The sequence below is a fragment of the Rhodnius prolixus genome, unplaced genomic scaffold (assembly GCF_049639745.1).
Source record: "Rhodnius prolixus isolate KJV_2025 unplaced genomic scaffold, Rpr scaffold_8, whole genome shotgun sequence".
NCBI classification, from domain to species: Eukaryota; Metazoa; Arthropoda; class Insecta; order Hemiptera; family Reduviidae; genus Rhodnius; species Rhodnius prolixus.
In genome coordinates this window covers 13,978,600-13,999,486 of record NW_027411593.1, presented here as the reverse complement: position 1 = coordinate 13,999,486, position 20,887 = coordinate 13,978,600, and the positions used below count along the sequence as shown (strand labels likewise).

At 35.7% G+C, this 20,887-nt stretch overlaps 1 protein-coding gene across 6 annotated transcripts in view; it reads right to left on the bottom strand.

Moving 5' to 3' along the window:
* Positions 1-20,887, bottom strand: part of LOC141451532 (ras-specific guanine nucleotide-releasing factor 2-like) — a 197,196-nt gene that overhangs the window by 156,196 nt on the left and 20,113 nt on the right. For 5 of the 6 annotated variants that reach the window (XM_074122970.1, XM_074122971.1, XM_074122972.1 and 2 more), the window contains exon 2: positions 19,801-20,000. In XM_074122970.1, coding sequence (XP_073979071.1) covers positions 19,801-19,959 — 159 coding nt within the window. In that variant the 5' untranslated portion in view covers positions 19,960-20,000. Of the gene's footprint in view, positions 1-19,800; positions 20,001-20,141; positions 20,315-20,887 lie in introns of those variants that run through there. The other variant, XM_074122973.1, reaches the window with a different exon arrangement.

The window sequence follows — 20,887 nt, the reverse complement described above, 5'->3', positions numbered from 1 at the left end:
CACCCTTATATTATAAAATGAATAAAAATAAAAGATGTGTTTCTTTTTGTTAACTGATTTGATGAAAAAAATTCTGGAGTAGATGCCTGGGCTGCAAAAGATGGAAATTATTATAAATAAGGATAATGCCTGCCCAAAATGTGCTAACTAGGGATTTTGAAATACGAATTTTTTGAAAAATCCATCTTAATCACCAAATCTGGCATTTCATGACTTCCATCTGCTTTCAAAGAATTTTGGATGGAATTCGTTTTGAATTAACTAAACAGGTGGTAATAAGTGTAGATGAGGGAAGGGATTAGCTATGAGGTTAGCATACTGGACTCCCACGCGGAGGTCCCCGGGTTCGAATCCAGCTGCTGACCCTTAGATTTTTTTCTTCCTAGGAGCTTCTTGCGGCTCACTGTCCGGTGATGGACAGTGTTGTCTGTAACGAGAGAACACTGTCCGGAGGCCGGCAGAGCACTGAAAAAAGCTCCGGGCGCCAATAACCTTAGATTGTGGACGCGCCTTAAATCACAAAATAAAATAAAATAAGTGTAGATGGTTATTTAGCACACCTTTCACCATCACATTTCAGAGATGGAATTATTATTCGTTTTGAAAAATGATTAATTGCATTGAACTAAAAGCGAATTATATAAAAAATAATCTATTTTTGAACGAAAAAAGCTGTACGCTAGGGTGTTTCAGACTTTTAAATTTTAAAGAGCGCCGGGGGGAAAATCAAAGTTCATTTAAAAACAAAAAGTTTCGTCCATATTAGAGCGAAATCGATTAATATTTAGAGGTCGCTACCATTGATCAAAAAAATTTTGTTTTGCTTTTTTTTTTTATATAAAAAATCCTTATTAAATGTTTTGTATCTTTTCAAGTACTAAGTTTATTTAAATATAATTTGCTATAAAGACAGAGGCAGTTGGATTCATTTTGATGGCCTTTTTATTTTCAAAGTTATGAATAATTAAAGAAGCTGTATTTAACCCTCAAACCACAAGATGCGGGTCGGATCCGACCCGAGGTGAAAACATATTTCCATTGTTCCCCCCACAATTAACTCTTAGCGATTAGACTCGGTATACCCTTTCTGTGAGTCCTTAGGAAGAGCCCACACTGTTTCCGCCGATTCGGTAAGGGTCTCTCCGCTCTCTAGGTTTTTATTTCTTTCAGTAAGTCAGATTCTGGGTCGGATCCGACCCGACCTTGGTATTAACATTATACATTTTGTCCTGCACAAGTGGAACAAAAATGAAGAAAGTTACTCTGGAGATGCACGTTCGACGTTTCTCAAGAATCTTGCGTTTGCCTTGACGCTTCCTCTAGAAGAAAAAAAACTGAAAAACAAGCGTTTTCCAAAGGAATTACTCCTTACGATTGGAAAATATGTCCTACTTGTTCCCACTGATAATGGCGAACAATCAAATGAATTTTTTCCTTAACAATGTGATTACTTTGTTACCACACCACTATTTTACTTTAATTTTCATTCAACCTTTTTGTAAACTGTTTTGTTTTTATTGAAACAAAGTTCCTTTTTCAAGTTCATTTCTTCACTTATTAGTCCATTCTAAATAGACTAATGCCATAAAATTACACAATTTATTAAAAAATTTATACATTTTATATAGAAATAAATGTGGTATTTTGAGTTATATTTGAGTTTTTCACTGTAAGCAAGAAAATACAGTATCGGGTCGGATCCGACCCTAACGTAGTGTTCGTGTCAAGAAAATTCATCTTGTGGTTTGAGGGTTAAAAAAAAAAATTATTAAGAAAAATATACATTTTTGAAAAATTTCGATTAATTATCGCTAAAATCACTTCATTTTTTATGTGTTTCGTACAGAAATTAAAAAACAAATAATAATGGTTACTGAAACGTCTAAATTAGGAAATATTTTGCATTTATTGTTATAATTTGAAATTGATTGATTAATAGTAAATTAATTTCAAAATTATGATCCGAACTCTTACAAAGAACGAGGATCTTTTCTTTTAAGGAAGTACCCCATTTGTACAATTCGCTACTCTATCTATACGTATTTCCTGCAGCCACGACAAGTATTATAAAGGAGTTGTTAGGATAATAAAATTCTAAAGCACGGCTATTTCTTTCTTTCGTTCCACGGAACCTATCTTCTTGACTATCTTTTGCAATGAGTGTACGTAATTCTACATGTAGGGAGAAGGCCCACTTATTTACGACTTTTTACTATTGTACTAAACACTTCAAAAGGCATGCAAACACTAAATGATTCCTTAACTAGATCTCTCAGTCGTTGTCTGAACTTCGTACAGTCAACATCGGTAAAAAGTGTCTACTGCACTGTGTTCTATTCTCAACTATATAATTATTTTAACTTCATTTTACTTTTCCTTTTTTCTCAAGTAATTTCTACTAATTTTCATCTTTCTTTCTCTTTTCTTTATTTACTTATTCCTGAATTTTTTTTTTTTTTTTTTTTTTGTTACTGATTATTATTCTATTTTTCCCTCAATCTTTCCTCGTTTTTCAAATCATTTCTGCTCCTCAAGCAACAATTAACATCCTCTTCTGGTGAAAATGTCAGCGAACAGCGGGGGCCCAGGGCCCCCGCCCACGAATACAAATTCAGATAAGTTGTGTGTTGGTAACGGGAGTACCGATAATACTATTAATATTACTAATACTAATTTAAATAAATGTGAGAATTCTACTAATAATATGGAAGTGGAACATTCCATCTCCAGCCCATCTGTTAACCCTACATTAACCCCAACTATGTGTGATGAATCTGTGGTGCGAGGACATAAAAGATCTGGTGACATTGTCTTAAGTAATATTAGTAAAGTTCATGTACATGAAATCAAAACTATTCATAATAAAAACCAACTTTCTAACAAAACGGATTATATTACGAAAGCCGTTAAAAATCGCTATAGGAATACTGATAAAGGACCATATGTAGTCAATTTAGAAGGTAATAAGGGAAATCTAGGTAAAGTACATAGAATGGCTTTAGGTAAGTGGCTGTTTAAATCAGCTAGCGCACATAAAGACGACATAGTCGATATTTCAGTCAGTGGTCAGAACAGGATGAAAGTAACTACACGAACCTCACAGGCCGCTAACGAATTGTTAAATCTCGAAATCTTCAAAGAACGAGAAATCACTGCATACATTCCTAATTTTCGAGTCCAATGTACGGGTGTCATCAGAGATGTTGATGTTGATTTGGAGGAAAAAGAGATTTTAGCTGAACTCATCTCCCCCTTCTCTGCTATTAGCATTAGACGACTTACTCGTAAAAAATATATTAATAACAAACTTCTAACTGAAAAACTACCAGTATGTTTTATCGATTTTGACAGCCAAAGTCTGCCACAGTTTGTATCACTATATGGTGCAAAATGCAAAGTAGAACCCTATATTCCCTCTATAAGGCAGTGTAAAAACTGTCTGCGGTTCAGGCACTCGGAAGACCAGTGCCGAAGCAAAACTAGGTGTGAACATTGCGCAGAAAATCACAATATCAGCGATTGTCCCGTGGCCGAGGCTATAATGCCGGTGTGTGTGCACTGCAATGGAGAGCACCGATCTACATTTAGAGACTGCCCGGTCAAAATAGCACAAAATAATGCTATAAAAAATAAAATTATAACCAAAAACACATTCGCCACCATCACAAAAAATAAATTTGACATCCTTAGTGATGATGAATTTCCTGTTTTACCTGAAACTAGCTCCACAATACTAACACAAAGAAAAATTGTAAAAAATGCATATAAAGTTAAACCCGCCAATAAAGAAATTTTGTCCAAACAGTATCGTGATTCTATGAAATCAAATAAACTCAGTAATGACAATCTAACAGCTTATAATAACAGTGAGCAGAATACAAACCAATCAACAAATAAGATATACAGACAAACTACAGAAGTTATACGTCAGAACAGACTGACAGACAAACAAACTACCAACTTAATACAACAGAATCCACAGATCGATACACCTATCACAGATGATTCTCAAGATAGTAATTTAGAATATATTTTGCATCTAATTCACAAAATCACAAATGTACATTCCAATAAAAGCGAGATTTTTAAATTCATAACTTATAACTTGGAAGAAATTCTTTCTAAGTTTAACAATAGTTCCAGAATAAATACAGACTCTAAACAAATACCTCCCATAAACAATACTACTGATAAAGGTGAATTACAAAGTGCGCATCAATCTGCACAACACAAACCATAACATTACTAATTCTAACTCAACATTTCTTTACTATATTCCATTTATACTATTACAATGCGTACAACAGGAAATTTTTTCTGTAATCTATAAGATTCGATGGCGGGCTTTTCAAATAATTTTTTTTTTTTTTTTTTTTTTTTTTTTTTTTTTTATACTATGCAGTTAACTATTAGAATGATAATTCAAATTAATGGTAATGATTTAAAAATATTTCTCATATCAAACAATATAAAACTAATATCAAGTCCTCTCAAACTAGTACTAAACATACTACAATCGTTTAACACATCTGTTAACAACTTTTTCAACGTCAAATGACGATTTCAATACTTCAGGTAAATATTTGCAGTATTTCAAGCAGTAGAAACTATTTAGAGGCTTACTTAAAGATAAATAATATAGATGTCGCTATATTATCTGAGACTTGGCTCAAGCGTAATAGAACATTTCGTATTTCTGGCTACTCTATAGTTCGAGCGGATCGGGAAGATGGATACGGTGGTTCCTGCATTCTAATTAAAAATAACTTGTATTTTTCTGAGCTTAAAATTAGTGACAACTTTAACAATCATTCCACTCAAATATCCGGAATTTCTCTGAACATTCGTAACATAGAATTACAAATTCTCTCCATCTATTGCTCACCAAAACATAAAATCTCCTCTAACTTTTGGGTATCGCTAATGAGATCAGTTAAACAACCAGTCCTCATATGTGGTGACCTTAATGCCCACCATAGGAGTTACGGATGCGCATTTGACGACTACGAAGGCAGACAATTAATAGACGCGATTAATTCAGAAAACTTATGCGTAATGAACGATGGGTCCCCCACTTTATTCAGTAGATTCGATTGTCGACCATCTGCAATCGATATATCTCTTTGCTCACCCTCTCTATTAGCAAGATGCGAGTGGAAGGTAATAAAAGAACCCCTTGGATCAGATCACTTGGGCATCCATATTGACATAGACAAAAATAGATTCCAAACTCCAACCAACACAAATTCCCAATTTAAAAAATGGAAATTGAAATCTGCAAACTGGGAGGAGTTTTCATTGGAGGCCGACCAGCTATTTTCTAAATTAGAATTTACCTCTGATATCCAAACTAATTACAATAGATTTGTCAGTTCTATTCTCAGAGCCGCTGAGAAAACTATACCGCAATCAAAACCCTATAAGGGCCATAAGGCTACTGTCCCGAGAAAGCCGTGGTGGGACGATGAGTGCGACAGGGTCAGAAGAGCTAACATTGAAGCATTTAAACAATTCAAAAACTCTCCTACACTATCAAACTTCATAAATAGCAAAAGATGCACTGCGCTTTGTCGGAAAACATATAAGGCCAAAAAACAAACTAAGTGGGTCGAATTTTGTAATTCATTTAATTCGCAGACAACTATAAAACAAGTGTGGGATGGGGTGCGGGCTCTCAGCCGCGGGCATACCCCTTCCCCTCAAACTGATGGCAAGTGGATTCCCGATTTCCTAGACTCTCTCACACCAGAAATAGTTCCTGAAATAGTACCTGAAATTCCCCTATGTCCCCATAAAGTAACTGACCCTTTTAGTTATGCAGAACTGCTCCATGCTCTCAAAACGAATACCAACACCTCACCGGGAGTTGACACCATACATTACCCAATGCTCTTTCATCTATCGGAACGGGGAAAAAGAGCACTGCTACGCCTGTTTAATGACATATGGATCAACCACACAGACATTGAGGACTGGAGAAAACAAATTGTGATACCGTTGCTCAAACCAAAGAAAGATCCTGCTGATTTCCAGTCATATAGGCCTATAGCTCTCTCATCGTGTGTCTGTAAGACTTATGAACGCCTCATAAAAACTCGTCTTGAGTGGTGGATAGAAGCGGAATGCAAACTTCCGAGTTTCCAAAATGGATTTCGGAAAAAACGTAGTACACAGGATGCACTATCTAACTTCGTAATGGACATTCACCACGCATTCTCAGATAATAAGTTTACTGTTGCGGCCAATATCGATCTGACGAGTGCATATAACAACGTCAGCATAACCTTACTGATCAAAAAATTAATAAGTATGGGAGCTCCATCCCGCATAACATCCCATATATACAACCTGTTCCATGAACGACTGATATCAGTTCGTTATAAAGGAAAAGTACATGGACCACGTTACACACATATAGGACTACCGCAGGGAGCAGTGCTCAGCCCTATTTTATTCAACTTGTACACGGCGGATCTGAGTACCATTCCAAGAGCTGATGTCAAAATTTCTCAGTTTGCCGACGACATAATTCTATATAGTCAGACGAAATCGCTTGAAGCAGCCATCGAAGCGCTTGATACAGCTATGCAGTCATTTAGTGACTGGTGCAACAATGTGGGCATGACTGTCTCCGATAGCAAGAGCAGCGTAACAGTCTTCACAAGACGTAGAAAGTACAACCTGACATCCCCTGTGGTGCTGGGAAAATTCAGCCTTCGCATAGAACCGGTGATGAGGACGTTGGGAGTGTTTATGGATGGAAAACTCCTTTGGAGGTCACACATAGAATCTCTAGTTGCTAAGTGTGAACAGAATCTTAATTTTTTAAGATTTATAAATCATAAAAAGTATGGAGCAGACATAAAGACGTCTCTGATGATTTATCGCCAGTTGATACTCTCGAAAATCGATTACGGTTGTTTCCTTTATGGGGACTCCTCACCTACACACCTCAAAAAAGTAGACCGCATACAATACAGAGCCCTGCGAACATGCCTGGGCGCTCTGAACTCTACTCCCACAAACGCGCTGCTAACGGAGGCGAAAGAGGCTCCATTGAAAGTTAGAAGGAATTTGTTAGCCTCCCGATTCCTAGCTGATAGATTGTTCTTGATAAATCAACCCGTCATCGAAAGGATAAGTAGACTCGCTCCCAGAATCCTTATTGAAAGTTATTGGAAAAGAAAGAGAACACCAATCCTAGTAGATCGATTCTGTACACTGTCGCACTTCATGGTATCCCTCCACAGGACTGAAAACCTTCCTACCTTTTCTTTCGAGTTGGAATGTACCCTGGGTATACCGGAATATGTTCTCACTAATTTTTACCGTTACAACAAAGAAATTCCTGAGTCGGCCAATAATGAAAGCTTAATGTTAAAATTGCAGCTATGTTTCCCTGGTGCTTACTATTTATATACTGATGGGTCAAAATCCTCGGAGGGGGTTGGTTGCTCTGTCTATGATCCGCAAAGCAATTCCAGCATGTTGTATAAGCTCCACTGTAATGCCTCAGTTTTCACTGCAGAACTCACTGCCATAAACAAATGCCTACACTCACTTCCGTCAATAGCAGCTCAATCTATAATAATACTCTCTGACAGCAAAAGTGTCCTGACCAAACTAAAAACCCCCGGCCTCAACTCCGCGTTCATTATGCTCGAAACCGTACACCTAGTACATATGGCGATCCGTGATGGTAAAATGGTTCGGTTGATCTGGATAAAGGGTCATTCAGGAATTCCCGGCAATGAGATCGCAGATTCTAGAGCAAAGGAGGCGATAAACCTGCAGTGCCTCCAATCTGAAAATCTGTTACCCTCAGACATAAAAATTTTTGCAAAGATCTCCCATTATAAGGAATGGTCCTTAGAATACGAGAGTTCTAAAGTCCTCAAAGGAAAATTTTACACCTCCCTCCAACCAACAATACCAAAAATACCATGGTTTAAAGAATACTGCGAAAATAGAAGATTTTTTACAACAATGTTCAGACTCCGATTCAATCACAACTTCTCCCCTCATCACTTGTCACGTATTGGTATTTCTGCACATAGTAACTGTTCATGTTCTTCTGAATCAGTAGTTGATGCCAACCATCTGATCCTGGACTGCAAGAGCCACCAAAAAGATAGAAATAAATTATGGAATGCAATAATTAGAGCAAAATGTCCACTACCGGCCAACCTACACACTATCCTCACTACACCAAACCAAGACCTGTATCTGGCTATTTATGATTTCATAATCAAAAATGCCATACCTGTTTAAGAGCTCAAGAGAGGCAATCCCAACAATTGAACTAATAATAATTACAAAGATAACAATAAGGACACCAGAACGGTAGGAATAGGAGTTGTCCATTAGAGCATGGGTAGCCTCTGGCTAATCTGTGTCAGCAGGAAGCCATAAAAAAAAAAAAAAAAAAAAAAATAACTAGATCTCTTGATGTGCTACTGTAGAATGAGTGAATACTTACCTTGCATGAACCTGTTAACGGACAGCCTGTTGTCGGTTGACAGAAAGAAGAAGAAACGTTACTACAATTATTGGATGTTTCTTGAAAGTGAGCAAAGGTTGTATACAAAAAAATTAAAACTCATAACTTCAAACTTTAATCAGAAGTTGTTCTTCAGACTCTTAACCCAAATCTAAGTGAGAGGACTGGAAAGATGTTCCATCTAGAATGATGCCATACCAGAAGTATTTAGATTTGAGTTAATTTGCCCTTCAATAAGGCCATTTTAATTCAATATTCAGACTCATGTTTATACTCATTGTTGATATAACATCACTGAAAAATCTATTTTGGTTTAAAGAGATGTCAGAATTATGTAATAAATATAATTGTAACGCTAATAACATACACAAAGGTTGGGACTCTGTACATAAATTGTTAGATTTAATTTAATTTCAAAATGGATTATTATGTAAAAGGGCTGATTCAAAATTTTACAAAGATCTAAATTTGCAAGAAGCTAGTAAAAGATATGTCTGTGATGAGAATAAGCTATGGTTTATGTAGCTTATAATGAAGATTAGAGGGGAGGTGTTACCATTAAATTATTCTGTGGCCGCGGACAGCTGATCGCCATAAGTGTTCGCTTTGTAATATGTCGGCTGTAGAGGATATGTATCATTTTATTGCCGTTTGTCCAGTTCTGAGTGGTTTTCAGCCCAAATGCTTTGGGATGGATGTGATGGATAGGGCTCAATTTCTATTGTGTCTCAATGGTAACCACTGCAGGAGGGGATTGGTTTTGGAGTTCAATTATTGAAGTAAGTTCAGAAGAATTTCTATTATTTTATTGTTATTTTTAATTTTTTATATTCAGGGAGACTTTTGTTTTAATATTAGCAGCATCTCGGCAGACGGACTGATGTCCATGTCTATATTGTTTGTAATGATATACAATAATATTATTTTATGTACATAGAATAAACATTATCATTATTATTGTTACATCACTAAAAATAAGTTAATCAGTACAGTTGCTATGGTTTGCTAAAATAGTGAATTCAAAGAAAAATTGTCTCCTTGTTTAATAATTAATTTATGTCATTTTAATTGTTTGTTGGCGGCAATTTTGAGTTACGTAACATCTATGAACTATATTCCTTAGACTTGGTGTAACAGCGGTTGAGTGTAGCGAACCAAAGTTGTAACTTGGTCGGAGTGATACAGACAGTACGTTTTATCTGTGTGTGGGTGTGTGTGTGTACATAGTGTGTTCCGAGTGTTATTATTACCTTCAAGTTTTCTTAGAGGTAAGTTTCCTTAAACATGAACTTGAATTGAGGGGGAGTATCGGGAAGACCACCCGATGATGTGGAGATGAAGTGGAAAAGGCTGGATAAAGTGGTAAGTATTAATGACGCTATAGCATACAGTGCCCGTAAGTAAAAGTACAATTACTATGGAGTATAGAAGTACTGATTTAGGGCCATTTCACACAATTATTGAAAGCAACAAACGAGACCAAAAAGGGATCGCTAGGATACATCCAATGTCCATTGGAAAAGTACTTTTTGATCATCACCTAGGAATCTCTCAAAATATTGACAACGTAAAAAAAGTTGGCATAAATAGGTTAAGGGTTGAATTGAACAATGGAGTCTCAGCCAATAAATTGTTGGGATCTTCATTGCTCAAAGATAAAGGGTTTAATGTGTACATACCGAGATATCTATTGCAAAGAAGAGGGGTAATTAGGGGAGTAGATACCGAATTGTCTGAGGCCGAAATAAAAGATGTTCTTAAGTAGCGATTCCTGCATTATCTTGACGCATAATGCAAGTTACGAGGAAAAAAGCACCTTGTAAACGAGAATAATGACCCACCGAATGAAACAGTTTAATAGAAAAAACGTAAACTCCTGATAAAGTAGACATTATTATAAATCAGGATATTAAATTAAAGCAATTGCTAAAGATGAAGATTTGAATTTCCATTCTATCACATTAGTAGAAATACATGGAAACGCCTTTCAAGAAAATTATAAATTACATTAATAAATCATGTTTTAGGTATTATTAACGTGTAACAAACACTACCACCCACACTTGGACAAGCTAATGGAGAAGTTACTGTTACTTTATGTAGATTTTGTTCCTGTAATTGTGGACTTGGGGCTCCTAAAGTGTGTAGCAATTTAATGTAGAACGGAAAAGTGTATCCCATACACTTGGTGTTGTTGTGTATGGCCTGTTACTGGTTTGTCTGTGTGGTAAACATTTACATAGTTTCAACTTATCATCCAAACTTCTCTCTCTCTATTGTTCACTAGTACTGCCTCACTTGCCCCTGTAACTAACTAACCTACACTCCTAACTCATTCGTTTACTGACGTATTCACCAAACATCCCCGCCAGCAAAATGAGAAGAACGAGAGAGACACTCTTATCTGAACGTCACTCTGTTTTGACTCAGTCACACTTTAACAGTCACTAAAATATGTTTAAACAGAATGTTCATCAGCTTAATATTGAAAACATACATAGAATAATATCAATAGGATGAAAAAATACTTGCCATTTCAGTCAAGTAAAATTTATTTTGCCGAGCTTTCGACCTAGGGACTAGGTCATCTTCAGGGCTGTGGAACATGTTTACAGATAGTTAACAATGATTCCATTAAAATAATAATATAATATAATGAAATTTACAAAAAATTATTTACCTAGTTTATAAAGTAATATTTTTACATTACAAGGGCAGTTTGTCTTCTGTCTTGTCTGTTCATGGACTGAGTGTGATCGGTCTGTGTGTGATATGTGTTAGGTTGTATGGAAGTCAGTGTTGCCAATTGTCAAGTATTTTGTAGTAAGTTTGCGTATATGTTGTTTTGAAATTATAGAATAAGTTAAGAAACAAAAATTAAAAACTGTGACGACAAATTTAAATGCAAAGAGGTACTTCAGATGCATGATTGAAGGAAGAAACATGAGTAAACTTGATGGGATACGCAAGAAAACATCTAATGCTTCTAACATTGGAAAATGGTTTCTCAATTAATTATTCGATTTTATCTTCCTTTTGAAATTATTAGGAAAGAATGCAAAAAAATAATAACTCTGCCATGTAAAATCACACAACTTCTCGAACTAAACGTTTTCAAAGAAAATGTACAAAAAAAAAATTTGCACGAATTATGGAACTTAAAAAAAAATAATTTCGACGAAACCCTATAATTGATAAGTAAGTCGCCATGCTTGCCAAGAGGTTAAAAGCAAACTTACAGAGGTGTTGTGATACTGAGTTCGATTCCTGGCTAAGCCTTGGATTTAAATTAATGTTTTTAATTTAATTTTTAATTACTCGACAGGAAGTTTTTTTTTCAGATAAATATGTCTTTATTAAAATTTATAGACAGACAAGGTCGACCCTTTGCCGGTCTTAGACATGGTTGGGGACAGTGTCTGTCCTAGATACAGTTTCGAGACTCCGTTTCAGGTGATCCTCAGATCGAGGAATGAATGGAGGGCAAACTGGAAGAACAGTGCCAGAAGGGAGTCATGTGGTTTACGGATGGCTCCAAGATGGCCTGCGGGACCGGAGCTGGAGTGTATGGGGCTAAACCTAAGGTATTCATTGAGAGAGCTCTTGGGAGATATGCCACTGTCTTTCAGGCCGATCTTTGCCATTAAAACTTGCGCTGGGGAAAATCTGCGAATGGGTCTTAGAAATAGGGAGATTTGCATTTTTTCGGACAGTCAAGCGGCACTGAAGGCCCTCTCTTCCTTCAGAATTACCTCTTCCCTGGTCTGGGAAATGTAAAAAGGCCCTAGATCAACTGGCTCGGCACAACAAAGTCCGATTGGAATGGGTGCCGGGCCATGTGGGGATTAAGGAGAATGAAATAGCTGATCAGTTGGCCAGGAATGGAGCTAGTACTCCTTTCACTGGTCCGGAGCCAGTCCTGGGGATCACTATGGGTGCAGTTCGTGAGGCTCTCAGAGATTGGATCTGGAGAGAACATGAAAAGTACTGGGTGATTCTTCCTAGGGTCAAACATCAAGAGAGTTATGCCCTTGTTGTGCAAACAAAGAACCAAAGTGACTCTAGGTTTGGGCAGGAATCAGATCACTCTGATTACAGGCCTATTCACAGGGCACGAAAGGTTCAGAAAGCACCTGCACAAGATAGGGCTTATTAGCTCGGAACCATTGTGCAGATTGTGCCAGGAGGAGGAGGAAACGGCCTCTCACCTGTTGTTCGATTTCGCTGCAATTGAGAGACTGCGTTATGACATCTTTAGAACTTTGAGGCCAAAGGAGATAATAGCGCAGAAGGAACTAGTAGGGAAAGCTCTCGACCTTCTTAGAAGGGGAGGTTTCACCTATTAGGTTTAAGGGGAAGGCACAATAAGCCTCTTGTGGCTGCGGTGCCGTGGGGATAGGGTCCCGCCCCGTCATTTTAAAATCTAAAAGTTACAGAACTATTTATGAGCTACAATTATTCTATAATTAATAGAATTAGTGTTGAATATACCTGAATAAAGTGAGTCGTTTATTGGGGTCAATGTTCGCAGCTAGGCCTGAATTTAAGGCAATGGCTTCTAAAGAAAACAAAATGAATACCAGTTAGATGTTCGACTTTAAACTTATAACAATTCAATTAAATTCACAGACTAGTAAATTTAGTGTTGAGATTCTATTGTGCGATAACTAAGATTCAACGATCTTAGTTCAACGAAGAGAGGCTCTTTGATGAAAAATAGTTGTACCTAACTAACTGAAGAAAACTTATTAAACATTTTCTATTTATCTAAAGTGAAAACCTAGATTTGGAGACCTAATTAGAGGCCAGTATTCTGTAACCGGTCGTACAAGACTAACAAATAATGTTCCTTAACAACCTAGTTTTCTAACTTATTCGTTGTTCTAGAGATAAATTCAACAACTTATTCTAAAATGAGAATACTTCCGCTTAAGTGAATTCTCTTTGATGTTCGCAATTCTCCATCATCTCAATCTTTACCCTGGTCTATCCCCAGGAGAGATGTGAAGGTTCCCTTTATACAGCCTGACCCAGTCAGCTCTCTCCTTTACACCAAACTTCTTCCACCTTCTCCATCAATCCAAGCCATTCCTCTTCTCCTGAAGGTAACCTGCACTACCTCTTCCCAATTCTTGCTAGTCTTGTACTCTCAACATTCACTGTTTCTTGTAATTCATCCGCTGCTCATTCTGCACACTTCACTAAACCACTTTAACGCATTCACTTCAATTAGTGATTCAGTTGCTTTGTTATCGAAACCCTGTCTGGCGGTTTGTATTTCATACCAGCTCCGTTTTGTTTTGTCTGAAGTTCGAATATAATTAACAAAGTTCATAAGAAAAGTTGTTCCAAAGAAACCTGCAAATATCTTCTAGAAAATTTATAGGATTCTCAGCAAGTTGGAATTTCACGAGGCATATTTTTGGCCGATCTAGCGCCTAGTGACTACCACCTGTTTCTGCATTAGAAGATGCATCTGGGTGGTCAATGCCACTACGATGATGATATCAAAACGACCGTATTGCAGTGGTTGTCAAATCAGGTGGAGTATGGGATTTAAAATAGCTGTTCGTACGATACGATAAGTTCCTTAAAATTAGTTGGCAGCAATGGTATCGGTACCATGCCTTCATGTAAAAATAAAATTGTTGATAAAAATATACTTGTTTTACTTTTATTTCAAAACGATACTTAAAAACCACGCCTCATAGTGCCAGTTCAGGAAGATTGCTAAGAACTGAAAACACTTTTCAGTAATGTGATAAAGCCGTTTAAAAAATGTCTGTCCTATAATCTCTATCGGGTTTCCTCGTGGGAATAAAACCTTATGAAGCAGAGAAAAAAAACATTTGTTTAATTTTATATTTTGATCTTTGGTTTGTAGGCCTCAAAAAACGAGTTTATACGAGGGTCGTTTGAAAAGTCCGTGCAAAGTCAGAGAGATAGCACCACTGGCGCGTATCGAGGTTATGTTTAGTTAGTAGCATCTCTTGGAAGAACACACACGAAGTTCCAGCCATATCGGTCTATTTCTTTGTGTTTGGCATTCGTTTGAATCGAGGAAGTCGAGTGATTTTCAAAAAATGGACGAAAAAGAATTTCGTGTGTTGATTAAACACTACTTTATGAAAGGCAAAACGCCTCAGGAGACTAAAGAGAAGCTTGATAAACATTATGGTGACTCTGCACCTTCGATTAGAACACTTTATAAGTGGTTTCAAAATTTCAGAGTGGCCATATGGGCACAAGTGACGCTGAACGTTCTGGACGCCCTGTTGAGGTTACTTCTCCAGAAATCATTGATAAAATCCATGATATGGTGATGGATGACAGAAGAGTGAAGGTGAGTGAGATTGCTAGTGCTCTGGGCATCTCGAATGAACGGGTACATAATATTTTGCAACAACATTTGGACATGACGAAGCTATCCGCAAGATGGGTGCCGCGATTGCTCACGCTTGACCAAAAACGAAATCGTGTGAATTGTTGCAAGGACGGTTTGCAGCTGTTCCAGAAGAATCCGCAGGACTTTAAGCGTCGTTTCGTCACTGTGGATGAAACATGGATACATCACTACACTCCTGAGACCAAAGAACAATCTAAACAATGGGTTACCAAGGGGGAATCTGCGCCAAAAAAGGCGAAGACCGTTCCTTCGGCCGGAAAGATTATGGCGACTGTCTTTTGGGATTCGCAAGGAATAATCCTCATCGACTATCTGGAAAAGGGTAAAACTATTACAGGTGCATATTATTCATCGTTATTGGACCGTTTGAAAACCGAGCTGCAAGAAAAACGCCCACGATTGGCCCACAAAAAAGTCCTTTTCCATCACGACAACGCACCAGCTCACACCTCAGCAGTTGTGGTCGCAAAATTAATGGAAATAGGGTTCCAACTCGTTTCACATCCCCCCTATTCTCCAGACTTGGCTCCCTCGGACTACTATTTGTTCCCCAATATGAAGAAATGGCTGGCGGGAAAAAGATTTTATTCAAACGAGGAGGTGATTGCAGAAACGAATGGCTATTTTTCAGACTTGGACAAATCCTATTATTCGGAAGGGATCAACAAACTAGAGCATCGTTGGACGAAGTGTATAAGCCTAAAAGGAGACTATGTTGAAAAATAAAAAAGGTTTTACCCCAAAAAATTAAGTAGTTTTTATTTTTGCACGGACTTTTCAAACGACCCTCGTATTTTTTATTTATTCATCGTCTTGGAGAATTTCCAGGCAATGTAGTGACTTGATAACTTGAGGGTTACGTTGAGAGAGGAAACTGAAACGTGGAACTTTTTATAGCAGGATTTCTCAGACTTTGGACTCATTTTACAACAATGAGATCTTGGTGCAAGTTAGTGTTAGAAACCAATAATGGATTGCATTAGCGATTCGAAGGAAAGGTTTTATTTTTGTTTGGAATGGTTGGGTTCTGTAGATATTTGAAGCTTTGGTTGTACCCCAAAGTTCCATTTTGTGTGTCCGTAGTACCTGTTGCGTATCATAGGTAAGTCGTTTGTTGTGTAGTGAATGTTTCGATCGTTTGTCAATAAGTCTAGAGACAAGGTTGTCGGCTGTACAGTTCTTTCCGTCTAAGCTAGTATTTGGATGTTTGCCCATAAAGAGTCCTGAGTAATTACACGATTTATGAAAGACGTATGTTGTTTAGGTTGATGGGGAGAAGGATAATCTTAGCGAGAGTGGAACCCATCAAAATAGATGTCTACAATGAAAGCACAAACTTCTCAAATTTGACACTAATGCCAAAAATAACTAATAATCATGTTTGACCACAAATTCAAAGAAGATTGAATTAGATTTTATCTGCTCACTAAATTCTAATAAACAAAACAACACATAAAATTTGTTATGTCGACCAATTTCCCGGAAATAAATAAACCCTTCCCATATTTGTGTAGGTAGCAGAAACGTAGCGTGTAAATGATTCAGTGTTAAATCGATACAAATGTGACAAGTGATCTCTGTACAAATCACCACACGTCTAGATTTTGATACAAAGTGACAGAAAAAGTTACCTATCAATTCATTGGTGTTTACCCTTTAAATAAATATAATACCAGTCTATCCATTTCTATTTTAACGAAAATCTATTAAGTTTCATAACTTATAAGCTATGAAACTTATGAACAAAATCCGGTGATCATCTTTCTTTTTAAAGCATTCAAACGTTAAGGATGTTTCACTTAAAAACTGAAGTACGACTTTTGAATCAGAAACAAGCCAATAGAACAAATGTCGGACAGAAACTCTGTAGTCACATTTGATTGTTTAATTTCTGTTTAATGGTGTCAAATTTTCCGAATCGTGTTTTTTTACCAGAAATCTGGGTGACCAAAAAGAGGCAAACAAGGTTGTTATGGGATGGCCATTTAATAAGAATGGAGAGCAACCTCTCTCATATGAGTGGAGAGTTCATAATAGAGTTTTTTTCTATTTAGTGAACAAATACACTGAAAGACCAATCAGTGAAATCCAAGATCTGATGGCACACCTCCTCTTACAGTGGTAAGAGAATATAAAAATCCTTGAAGCTGTTTATTAAGGAAAATAGAAAACTTAACAAAAAGAGTTTACTACAACATTGTATTTGATTGCTTGGAGGAGAGGATAACAACTAAAAAGTATTTATCGATTTTTCATCTTATTGTTACTTTTCGTTTTTTAGAGTGTTTTGTTCAACCGAACAATAAAAACCATAAAACCTTTCCTTTTAATTAAGAGATTTATATATATATATATATAAAATTATTTTGAGAGAAAATTCAATTTCAACAACAAAGAAAATAAGTCACTATTCCATTTTTATATCCTTTACTAGCTAACCAATAGAAAACATTACCTTCTAAAAGCTTTGACAATACTGATAGTTAACTTTAGACTTTATCATGTACTTTATATTTTTGAATATCAATTACAAAATAAGATGCACTGAAAAGAAATCGTTCGGGGAAAAAGTTTCAATAGATTATTTTTGAAGGGAAAAATATTGTATAAATTTTTTGAAGGCATTTCCTTCATTATGCACTACTGGTTTCAGCTTATATTTATATTCCTTACAAAGCAGTACCTTATTTGGGATAAAATACTTACGAATACTTTATATTCCTTACTCAATTCACATATCTGCAATGATATGTAGCAAGCTTAAATCTGTACAAAGCATTATTTTGTACATCAATCGGATAAAAAAAAAAGGAAATATGTTTTCTTTCTGATTTTCTTTTGTTATTACATAAATAATATACAGAGAAAAAGAAATCTACACTTTTTTGGGGAGGAGAGGTCTATAATTATTACACAATCAAGTCACGATTTCTCTCCCAACATTTTATAAGCATTATGGATTTTATCCAATCATAAATCGGATTTTTTTGTGTGTTTATATTTCTATTATTTTCAACATTATTTACGCCTTCATAAAATGGTAATAAATTAATAACTAGCTGTGATATAGGACGAAGAATGTTTAATTCTAGCACTTATACAAGAAAAAGAAACTTGCAGCAGTAATTCTGAAGTGATAATCATAAGACGCTTGGATTACTAATTCAATCTTTTAGCTGTGCCAAACAAATATTTGACTCATTTAGTTTGAATGGATAATTTTGCTAAAATAATAGATCTCATCACCCCTTTTTCATTTGCTATTATTGTGTAAGGGAAGTATTGTGTTCATGCCAAGTTTTCAAATTGAGGTTTAACCTTAAAAAAAAAAATATCCGTTTTATGGTCTCCTCAGAAAGATTTAAGTAGATTTAAAATAAATTGTCCGTGTGTTTATATTAGAACAAAATGTTTCAAAAACGAAAAGCCACTGAAAGCTAAACTTTATATTACCCTAGGGTCCCACCAGATGAACTTAACTTTAATGGAGCGATCAAAGTTGTTTATCGCTTTACTCAATGGATATTTAACTTTTTTGAATCATCTGGAAAATGGCATTTAATAACTACAGCTTTTTACAAATTGTATAGTGTACATATGTCCGAGTAAAATATATTTTAAAAATCTGAGATTGAAGTAAATTAGTAGGTTAGAACTTTGGGAAATGAAGAAAGAGAAAATCTTATCAGAGTTCACTCAAGACTCATTTTTCCTAGACTGGACGAACTACTAGTTCGAACTACGAACCTACTGCTAGTTCGTCCTTTACTAGAATCATGACGGTACCGTAGACTACCTCTAATTAGACTGATTCTTAAAAAAGGAAAATCACAAGAATTGTGATATTTTTCTTATTAAAAGAAAGAAAAAAAAACAAAAACAACTGTATTCAACACCTTTTCATCTCAAATTTTAAAAATATTAAACCAAGTTTAAACATAGTATTTAAAGTTGGGCGAATTTCGAATTAGAGTATGTAAAAAAACTTAATGTGTGGTAGTATCCAATGTAACTCAAAAATGATAACTAGCAAAAGCTTTAAATTTGGTAAGTTCGCTTACACGCTAGTCAAGAACACTGATATTTTGAGATTTACTCAACACTGATCAGCCGAAAGTTTTCCTTTTTACAAAAAATTTTTTCAATTTTTGTAAATTATCTTTGAATTCCCTATAATTAGTACATAATAGTAGTTCGATAACTTCTAATTTAAACAATTTAATTCCATTAACGGCACTTTTAGATGTTGGAGATGGTTAGACTTCGCTCTAAAGTAATTAATCCATAATTTTAAATATGAAGAAAATCTACAGTCTGAGAGTGTTACTTTATTGACTAAATTTTTCTTTCTTTCTTTTTATGTGACTTTTACAAATATTTTGCTTGATCTTTCGACATAAACACTGAAATTTGTTTATACCCAACCAACATATAATTACAAATGTTCCTCCATCTCTTTCATTTGAAACCTTTCTCAATTAAGCGAGGTAGATTTTTGTTAAATGGTAAGTTTCATTACCTGTATGATTTCTCCGAAGTAAAATTTAAATGCCAAAGACTAAGTTAGCAGAGTGTTACTTCACCGTAAGAGTTGAGTGAACTCAGAAGAAAGCTTCTTTAAGTTTTCTGCAATTTTCTAAAGTACCGCCATAGGGCTTGCTTCATTTGAAGTAAAACTTAACACACAGATTAGAATTTAACACTTTCTCTCAGGGATTATTGATTTTAGCGGTGTTTCTTGAGGCTCTTTTTTGCTTTTCCCTCAACAAAATGCTATTATTGTAATGACTTTGCGTAGGAATGATCTTGAAGTAAATTTGTTTGAAGAACAAATTCTTACATTAAAAAACAAAAGCCAACAATACAAGTAATTCAGTGATGTGCAAAATTTTACCTGATACAAGACGAACCATCGTTGTTGCCACTTATTCGAATCAGATGTCCTCTTATATAGATAACCAGAGTACGAGTGGTCGAAGTGGGCACGATCGGAGAGCATTACCAGCTGAGACTCGTTCACACGGACCGACCTCTGCATCTTCGGGCTCAACATGGTTCCTGGTGCGCTACTCCGCCGCCTTCCTTCGAGCCTGTCTGTGGAAAAATTATTATTATAAGACTTGACTTATTCCATCTGGTTAACTAGAAGATTTTGTTTAAATAAAAGGTAAAATCTTTTAAAGAAATTGAATTATATAAGGAGAAAATATTGAGTAATAAAATAATATTTAGTACAATTCCAAACTATTGAAGATAAACTATTCTAATAGTTCTTTTAGATGATCTGCGCGGTCTCTCTAATAATAAATTAACATATCTCAGTTAACCGAAATATGAACAAATTTGACTACATTTTTTTGTAGCAAATAAAAACTGATTTTTCTGATAACTTAAATTTTGTTCAAAAAGTATCACTAAAAAGACAGAAGAGCTACATATGTATGTACATAGCAAAGTGATGAATATGGTTATAGTTTTTAGGTTATAATCACTCTTTTCGTAATTTAAGAAAGTTAAATCTCAGTATTCAAGCAAGCTTTCAAAAAAACGTTTTGTTGGCAACAAATCCAAGTGTTGATGGTACTTGGATATATCCAGATGCTGATGTGTTCGACTTATTGGTTTAACAAAATAATGGATGGTGTACAAAGCAGATTTTGGCAATTACCTAGTTAAATGATTTGCTCGTAATCCGTGCAAAGTATTCTCAAGAAGAAAAGATTCTAAACAAACGTATATTTCATTTACATGAAACAATATTTTTTCCATTTAAGAGTGAATGCAAACAGTCCTTGAATGGCAGCCTGAATTAAGCATTAAGTAGGATACATATCTGGTTACAAAAACCAGAACACTAACGGAGGTGCCTGACCACGTCCTATTCATTTAAAAATATCTCTCTGTTTAACCTTGCGCCTTTTATTAAGTTATATCTCACTAGCAAAAGATTGTCCCTCCAAAAAAAAAATAGTTATGGGAAA